The 10,086-nt window shown below is 32.6% G+C and overlaps 2 protein-coding genes across 2 annotated transcripts in view; one reads left to right on the top strand and one right to left on the bottom strand.

The window, feature by feature from the left end:
• Positions 1–4,323, bottom strand: part of LOC121388103 (protein disulfide-isomerase TMX3-like) — a 122,795-nt gene extending 118,472 nt beyond the window's left edge. The window contains exons 1-3 of the mRNA XM_041519322.1: positions 4,277–4,323; positions 1,534–1,576; positions 787–826 (exon numbers count right to left, since the gene is read on the bottom strand). Of these exons, the coding sequence (XP_041375256.1) occupies positions 787–826; positions 1,534–1,576; positions 4,277–4,316 (123 nt within the window). The 5' untranslated portion in view covers positions 4,317–4,323. The remainder of the gene's footprint in view (positions 1–786; positions 827–1,533; positions 1,577–4,276) is intronic.
• A 180-nt stretch (positions 4,324–4,503) lies between these two features.
• LOC121388338 (prefoldin subunit 4-like) overlaps positions 4,504–10,086 on the top strand; it is a 14,253-nt gene continuing 8,670 nt past the window's right edge. The window contains exon 1 of the mRNA XM_041519637.1: positions 4,504–4,547. Coding sequence (XP_041375571.1) covers positions 4,527–4,547 — 21 coding nt within the window. The 5' untranslated portion in view covers positions 4,504–4,526. The remainder of the gene's footprint in view (positions 4,548–10,086) is intronic.

Consider the following 10,086-nt stretch of genomic DNA (forward strand, 5'->3'; position numbering starts at 1 on the left):
TGACGCCATATATCCGTAAATAAAATGTGTTGAGTGCGTCTTTAAATAAAACATGTCTTTCTTTTTCTTCCTAATTAGTTATGAAAGCTTTATAAAATTTCTGTCCACAAAAATCATGAACAAAATTTTAAGTTACTGATATTTCTCAGTCACATATGATTTGATCTTGCATTTATTTTTTATATTTGTGCCAGTTGACAATATCTTACAAGCCTAAATTTATGGAAAGCATTCTGAGAGTACTGCTAAAGCAATACAAATTTTAGTATTTCCTAAATTCACGAATGAAAAAGGTGTAAATCACCATGAAAATTAACCCTGATCTATAACAGTACATGATAAAGCTATGTACAAAATTTCATCTCATCGACTTCAGGCATTGCGAAACAAAATCCGGAAAACAAATGTTCATATTGTCTAAGTTCAAAGGCCCTTAACTCTGTGAAAAATGGGTAAATTGCCACGAAAGTCAAACTTAATCTATAACAATACATGATAAACCTATACTCAAAATTTCAGCTCAATAGTTTTATTGACAAAAAAAAGTCCAAAAAAGAAATGCTTTATCTCCCAAGTTCAAAAATGGGTAAATTGCCACGAAAGTCAAATTTTATCTGTAACAGTACATGATAAAGCTGTTTATAAAATTTCAGCTCAATATTTTGAGGCAAAACAAATAAAAAAGTCTGGAAATATGTGTGGAAAACGGACAGATGGATGGTAACAAAACATACATAGTTCCCTCCGGTAGGGGACTTAAACAACAAGTAGAACACATTTTTTTACCTCAACGAGCCACAAACCATCTTTTCTGTGTTCCAGCAATCTGCAAAATAAAATGATAATAAAAAATATACATGTAACTATATAAAAAGTTATTTTGTTATATAGTAGTAATTTATTTAATGCAACTACAGGTACATCTTCAGCTTTAAAAACATGAAACAATCAATGGCAGCAAGAACAGGTATTATATCACTCAATAACAAGTCTAACAAAACAAGGCAGGGCTTCTAGATTATGGTAACCCCACTCCCATGGCTAGTGGTAATCAATGTTGGGCTAGTAAGTAAGTATTATTGCCATGCCCGACAGCTAGTGAATTTTTTTGTCAAATGTTGCAGTTAAATCTATTTTGTATATATGAATATTCTGCCTTCAACCCAAACTCCCCCAATGTTTTTATTTTAAGCTCTACTTCCCTCTTTAGGTGACATATTTGATTATTACTATTATTTAGTAAAATGTATCAACTGAAAGTAAAGTAGGGCTAGTGAATTTTTAATCATGGCTAGTAAAAATTTTAAATCACTGATCCCATGGCTAGTGGATTTTATTAAAAAAAATTCTAGAAGTCCTGGTATAATGTTTTATAAGGCACTTACCAAATAACAATATTGGATATATATATATATATATATATATATATATATATATATATATACAAGTTGGAATTTGATACAAAAACAAAGCTAGTTTTTCATCAAAACTTGAAAATGATGATTTTAGATCTGAATTTCTTACATAACTTACGTTTCATCAAATTCTATCTGAGCCAACGAAAGTTGAATAATACCTGAAAAAAAGAAAACTGAAATTATATATATATATATATATATATATATATATATATAGATAGATAGATATATACATATACATATACATATACATATATATATATATACACTGTAGAAAGTTTGTTTTGTTTAACAACACTGGTCACTAGAGCACACTGATTTATTAATCATCAGCTAGTAATTGGATGTCAAACAAATGGTAATTTTTACATATAGTCTTAGAGAGGAAACCTGCTACATTTTTTTATTAATAACAAAGGATCTTTTATATGCACAATTCCACAGACAATACAGCACATACCACAGCCTTTGATATACCAGTTGTAAAAGTTTTGTTTAACAACACCACATTGATTAATTAATCATCGGCTATTGGATGTCAAACAATTGATAATTCTGACTTGTAGTCATCAGAGGAAACCTACTACATTTTTCCTAATGTAGCAAGGGATCTTTTATATGCACTTTCCCACGGACAGAAAAGTACATACCACAGCCGTTGACTAGTTGTGGTGCACTGGTTGGAACAAGAAAAAACCCAATCAGTTGAATGGATCCACCGGGGTGGTACCAATAGTGATGCACTGGCTGGAACAAGAAATAGCCCAATGATCCCAGACCGACCGTGCATCAAGTGAGAACTTTACCACTTGACTACATCCCACTCAGCCCATACACCGAAGGGCAAGATCAAGCAAAATGCCATATTTGAGAAAATAAAGTATTTGTGAATTCAGTAACTTGTGTGATATGATTAGAAAGCTATACATGTCTAGTTTCCAACACTGTTTACAGATCTTCGATATACCTAGCCATTCAAAAGTTATGCCTATTTTAGCAAATCACATTTAGACACTACACCCTCTTCTCTCTCACCAACCACTAACAATTAACAACTAACCCACTGTCCTGCTCAGATACCTGAGGTGTGTGCCTAGGACAGCGTGCTTGAACCTTAATTGGAAATAAACAATGAAAATAAGTTGAAATGAAAATGAAATTAATGAAAATAAAAGATATTGTTTAGCTTTATGTTTGCTTAATACACATATTCATTTTTATAAGCTCAATCTTTGTCTGTTAATATCATTTACATTAAACTGTTCTACAGTCAAAATACCTATTGTTTGTTCAGAAAAATAAAGATGCTATAGAGAACACCAGAAGAAAAAAAGTAGGTTTATCATATTTTTTTTACAAAATGCACAAGTAAAATGGAAGTTTTCATTTATTCACCAGTTATCTCCAGATACATACATCGGTAGTTCATGATACTGAACAAATCAGTGCGACTGATATATTTATTCAAGTTAACCATCTATCTTTAATATCCTCAACATGCACATACAAATACAGGAAACTTGACCATTTGAATTATGGAAATATAACCAGTCGAATTAGAGACATTTATTAACAGTTATCTGCACGATTCTGTCACAGTAGACAACAAAATTGTGACACACTGTTAATGGTGTATGTGAACATTAAAAATACTATATATTACAGGTGTTAAAAATTGTTAGCATTGTTTCAACTTGAATATATAAAAAATTATTAAACAAACAAATTTTATTTTAACATGGCAAAATAATTTCATGTAATAACTGATATTTTGTTAGAAAATAATGGGGTTTTGCAATTTTTGAAGTTTCATAGAAAACGTGGCGATATTTTCTGCTAACTCGGAGCTATCCCCGAGTTGCATTAAATATTTTATGCAGCAGTATAAAGGAACCTATCACCTATAAAACCAATCCAAAAAATAAGTTGTTATAACAACAATTTAATCCCGTACAAACAATTTTGTGAGTAAAATTAGCTAAAATGTCCCTCCATTACCGATCAAGTGAGCACTCAACTGACTGAGCTAAATACTGCCCTGTCTTTATAAAAAAGAAACTATTTTTATTAGCTAGCATTAAATATATCAGTTTGATCAATCAGGGAACATTTTATTCAATATTGTGTCACAATTCGCTAAGGAAGGTTCAGAGATTGTTACACAATTTTAAAATATTAAACAGTAGTTGCTAATACATTTTTTATTTACTAGAAATATCACAAATCAAGATTTTGAAAACAAAATGTTCACAGTCAATTCATTCAAAGAAGATGGAAATAAAAAGAACATATCATTATCAACGTTATTCCACATTAGTCTTACTACTCACTTTAAAAAATATATATATATTTTTCTGATATCTTGAAATCATTATTAAAATATATTAAAACTGATCGGTTCATGAAAATGTCTGTAAAAGACTGACCAACATTATCTCTGGTACAACTACACAAAATTCTTGAAAAAATGAGTCGGCTTATAAATTATTAAATTGTACCAACTTTTTTATAACAGATACTCATCATACTGAGTGGGAAAATAATGAGTAGGCCTATCCACAGAGTAAAATAAGACACAACGATATATGGTAACAAAGAGTTAAAAAAAATATTAGTTTGTTTTTAGGAGGGTATTTTTCTTTCTTTTTTTTTTTTTTTTTGGAAGGGTGGGGCGAGGGGTCGCCCAGCCGACGCCCTTTAAATTTAATTTTCACCCAAATAGAACATCGATTTGTTATGGGCAAATGAGAAAAACGTTTGCCGCATTCGCCTTTAGGATTTATGTAATTATTATCAAAAGGGAACAAATATGAGCAGCCTATAAATAAAAATTATAAATTGATTAAGCGTTACTTTACCAAAAATAATGTACAATAACGATTTCATGGAGAGCGCCATCTTTAAACAAAACTGTGCTGCACGGAAAATAAGTAGCAAAATGATTGCATATTATTACTAATGGCACTGCATTTATATTAACGGACGTTTGACACATTGTATAAGGATAAAACAAAATAAAATTCACATAATTAATGTATTAGCAGTTTTAATAAATTTAAACATGCTTAAACAAATTAATCAGTTGATGCGGAACTATCATGTGTCAAAATGGCTACCGTCAAAGATATTGTAAGTGTCTTATTATTTATAATGTGTTTGACACTCAAATGCAGCAAATATGTTTTTAAATTTGTATGCTTCGAGTTTACCAATATTATTACCGACTTAAAACTTCCAGTTCGCACCGCTGCAGCTGTCGGTTTTACCAAATGTTCAATAATGTTGGCAGGGATTTGAACCCAAAGGCCTAGCCCGAGTACTCTCAGTACTCTTGACTGTAAGAGAGCTAGACGAACATTTGGACATAAATACGCTCTCATTACAGTCAGAGACCAAGCTATGTATTTTTTTGACAATTGCCGACAACCAAAAAGTTGGCAAAGATTCCCGCTCTAATAGTTAGTAATACCACAACAATCCTATGTTTGACGTGAAATACCTTTACATTGATCATTTTCGAGTTGATTGATTAAAAGAAATTCAGATATTAATCACTAATACACACACTACAGAAAGAAACCCGCCAGCAACCACATTCAGCTAAGCTTCGGCAAACTCCGGACAGCAGAATTCTAAGTTCACCGACCTATATTGTGACGATGCCCACAAGATCGCCCACTCAGCCATTCCGTCTTCCAGGGGCCGTCTCAAAACGACAAGTGCCCGACAATCACCAAAAAGAGTTTGTTTTGTGTAACGACACCACTACAGCACATTGATTCATTAATCATCGGCTATTGGATGTCAAATATTTGGTAATTTTATCACTGTTAGAGAGGAAACCATTAGCCACTCTTCCATGTTGTAACGTCGCTTGGTATGAGAAGGCACCTGTAACTGTTGCACAATACGCTCTCATTACAGTCAGAGACAACCAAAAAGTTGGCAAAGATTTCCGCTCTAATACCACAACAATCCTACATTTGACATCAAATACCTTTACATCGATCATTTTCGAGTTAAGTGATAAAAAAATTTCCATATATTAATCACTAATACACATACTACAGAAAGAAATCCGACAGCACCCACATTCAGCTACGCTTCGTGACACTCCGTCGCAAGAATTACAAAGCTCGGTTACCTATTTCGTGACGTAGATAGTGTGTGTATTAGTGATTAATATCTGAATTTCTTTTAATCAATCAACTCGAAAATGATCGATGTAAAGGTATTTCACGTCAAACATAGGATTGTTGTGGTATTAGAGTAGAAATCTTTGCCAACGTTTTGGTTCTCGGGAATTGCCAAATAGCTTGGTCTCCGACTGTAATGAGAGCGTATTTGTCCAAATGTCTGTCTAGCTCACTCTCAGTCAGAGTACTCGGGCTACCAAAGGCCATGTAAATGATGGTTCGGTAGTCTGGAGGGACGTAGTAAGTGGGGTTTTTTTTTTACTACGTCCGGATCTCCTTAAATGCCCTTAATATAGCTGGTATTCAAAACTTGTTTCTCCATGTTTCAACTGTTTCTTGATCGAAATAGTGCAACAAATGGACACACAAACCAAAAATTTATAAGTTACCGTACTAACAAAATTCTGATTGAGTAGGTCTATTTGCCTCATTATTAACAAAGTAAATCTTCAACAACAACCTTAAAAAATATCCCCACTATTTTAAATTAGCTACATGAAGGAAAATAACTTGTCGTGCACGTTAAGCAGGCATCGAAGTAAGCATTGTGTTTGGTAACCCATTTACAGGTTACCACATAATATAGCCTGGTAATATATAGGTTAGCACAACTATAGGCCACGAAAGTTAGAATTGAATTCCTGTTATTACTGCTTTTAACGCCCTTACATGTGTGCCAGATGATTATTGTAGTATACATGTATTTATGGTTCATTCTGTGCCTTATCACTGTTCTTAATGTATTACATGTAATTCTGTACAAGTAGGTGACTCATATTTAATAACTGAACAACTGAATAAATAAATTAATGAAAATAAAAATATTCTGTTTTTCATTTTCTCATACAACAATGAAAGACAATCGGTGCTCGTGAACATCGGTACGAGAAATGAAATCCAGAAGAAAATTTACCTAGTGGGCGCTGCTTAAAAGCAGATTGCTTCAATTGTTTCAATTGCACAAGTGCACACGAACATCTGTGCAATTTCGTACGAAAAAATTAAACGCGGAAGTAAATTCATCTAGTGGATGCTGCTAAAATACAAATTAACTATATTTGCTTGCAGTTGCACAAGTGCGAACAAACATTGATGCAATTCCTTACCAGAAAAAGAAACCGAGTCCAAAATGCATTACCTGGTTTACATTTGGAAACGAAACTACCGTTGAATTTTTTTGTCAAGAACGAAACACCGTTCTCGACTTTTTTTTACATGTGGTAACCTCCTGGTAACCTGAATGACTGTTCTCAACTTATTTCGATGCCTGGTTAAAAAAAGTATTGCCTTAATGGTTCAGCATCATACCAGGGTGTGCACTTTATGGTCGCCTGATCAGTCATGGCGAGTCAGAATAGCGTCGGGCAAATCAAAACCATATCACGTGTCGCCCGCCTGGCAACTGAAAATTTCCGCATATTGTATTATGTATCAAAATGCAAATAAGTAATGTTTGTAAAAGATCAGAAAGTTTATTTCTTTAGTGGATGTGATTATTGTTTGTATAGATTGCTGTCAGCTTAGTAATAATTTTTTGTATTTCTCGTCATATTGCCATAAAAGCACCTTATTCATTCCAAGACCGAGCCATGGTAAAACATTCCAGATGTTTGATTGTGTGGGTCCCGTGAGAACATAATAATTGCACTTTAATTACAACAGTTTGTAATACAACTGAAACAAATTCTGTTTTCTTCTTTTGTATTGTTATTATTGTTTGTACAATATGATAACATGTTAAAGTGCAATTCAAGTAAGTTAAAAAAAAATTAACGAAGTTCTGTGGCGGGCCATTCAAAAGTTATAAGGGCGAGTCAAAGTGTTGCTGTGAGTGGCCTGATTGGCCAGTCAAAACACATCCCAAGTGCATACCCTGCATACATACATACATACATACATACATATACACCGTATGCATCTTAGACTTCCTATAAACAAGTTCCAAGATTTAAAAATGGTACCTGCTTTTCATGAGATTCCCTCCATAGTTGTTCATTTAAAATGTTTTGGATGAGACAATAGCAAGGTTTGGTATTCCAATATGAATGTAATTTTCATTTATAATCCATATATATAGAAACAATAGGTACTCTAAATCAGTGAATGTATGCCTTTAAGTTTAATGATGTTTTATATCAGTTTTAGCATTAGTTAGCATATTATAGTCACATACCGTATCATCAGTTCCCTTTTGATGCAAATAGACTATATGTAATGTGTGTGTCTTTCTGTGTGCGCGTGTGTGTGTAAGAGAGCGAGAGAAAGAGAGAGACAGACAGAGAGAGAGTTTCTGGTGTGCTTCCAACTGCTGTTAACTTTTACTAGTTTATTTGGCGAAGCAATCTACAACAACATAATAATAATAATAATATAAAAAACAAACAGTACAAACAAAAACACCGCAAACAAACCAAAACCCACAGATAGTGACATACATTTATTCTTAAAATAACCATAATTTAGATATATAAGATTTTTTGTATCATTCATACATTGCATTTATATGAAAACTGCACAAGGTAAAATTTAAACATAAAACAAAATGTGTACAATCTTTAAATTTAAACATTACACGCACAAATACCATAATTTAAAAATTACAGTAACCAATACAGGAAACATATAATTCTCTTTAGTCGAGGCCTATAACCAACGTCATTAGCGGTTGGCCAAATATGCGGACTAATTGTTAACTTTGATGTAGACTATTGTGTACATCAGTTAATTCCGTTAGTGAAGATAATTATCAGCATATCAAATACACTGTATCATCAGTGACGCATCAAAAAATTTTTTTAAACTGTATTAAATTTTATAAAATCATATATACAATATGGGTCCCCCACCCCCACCCCCAATATACCATCCTGGCTATGCCAGTGTGTATCATTGCCTTTACGTGTGTTAAAATCGTTTCAAGGAATGCCCTAACATTTTTTTAACAATTCCATTCAGTTTAGTTTTTTTGTTTTAGTTGGGTATTTTCATCTGTTGTAATGATGTGGTGTAGGGCACATACGCCACATAACTTTTGAAATAAACGGAACTGTTTTTTAACGGTATATTTACTGACAAGGTTATAAATGCAAAAACCTATACGTGCGGTGTCTTTCATGCAGTTATTTTTTCGTTGAACAATGAAACAGGTAAATATCGTGCACAAATGTATAGTGATGTGAGACCTTTTCCCGCACATTAGTCCAACCTAGGACGGTCGAAGGGCTTGTTATTAGGAATGGCAAAACAATCCTATGTGTAATTTAGTAGACGAATTTCACTCAGCCGCGTAGGTACCAGCAACAGCACTGTAAACCCTGTGGACCTGGATTAATTACAATAAATATACCACTTTAATTGCTTATATCTTGTTTTGTAAAGTACTTATTGGAATAAATTATATACTGTAATGTACATGCATTATTGCTCTTTTATGTGGCATTTCTTATTTGTTAGTTAATGCAATATATATGTGATATATTGTGTTTGAAAAAGACCATGTATTACACGTCTTTAAGCCTTTTGTCGCACACCGCCCGTTTAGATTTGACTATCCTAAAAGTTGCGAGTGCATTCAATAGCCTCTAGCATTTTCCCTGTTCAACCGAGGAAAAAATCTAAAAATAGCACTGTACAGAGCAGAGCTTTTTCTTTATTTTCGTACTAAATACGCATAATTTTCATTTTTTTTAATTATAGTAATTAGTTTTTTTTAAATTAAAAAATAGTTTAAATTGTTATCATAACAAAACTATTTGTAAAAATCGCGATACATTGGGTATTAATACAATGCTTATCCATTTATCTTTCTAAAAGATCTACGAAACTGTGGCTGTGTACCCCTTTTTTTTTTTTTTTTTTTTTTTTTTTTTTTTTTTTTTTTTTTTTTTTTTTTTTTTTTTTTTTTTTTTCCTCCCCCCCCCTTTTTTTTTTTTTTTTTTTTCTTTTTTTTTTTTTTTCTTTTTTTTTTTTTTTTTTTTTTTTTTTTTTTTTTTTTTTTTTTTTTTTTTTTTTTTTTTTTTTTTTTTTTTTTTTTTTTTTTTTTTTTTTTTTTTCCCCCCCCCCCAGTGGGGGCGAATATTAGTAGTAACATTACATAAACAGTGTGGTCAGTCTACGTCCACAAAATGGAAAGACTTATGAATTCACCTCAACCCCTATTCATCGCTTTGAACCCTAACCATAATCTGAAATTAAAAATAAGATAAGTTATATATATTTATATATGGTGCCGTTTTCGCCAACAAAAATGGTGCCGTTTTCGCCAAAGAAAATGGTGCCGTTTTGGCACGGTTCCGTTTTAGCCTGTACCCTTTTTGAAACCCTATTCATCGAGCACGTGGTGACCAAACCCGCGAAACTTGACTTGTGTGATGGCCAGCAAAGAAAAAATTTCAAAAGCAAAAATATACAGTAAAATAGGTAAGTACAGTATTGACTATTCATATTAACGTCAGAATGAGGTATTAATGAAT

This window comes from Gigantopelta aegis, chromosome 14, assembly GCF_016097555.1.
Source record: "Gigantopelta aegis isolate Gae_Host chromosome 14, Gae_host_genome, whole genome shotgun sequence".
Lineage (NCBI taxonomy): Eukaryota > Metazoa > Mollusca > Gastropoda > Neomphalida > Peltospiridae > Gigantopelta > Gigantopelta aegis.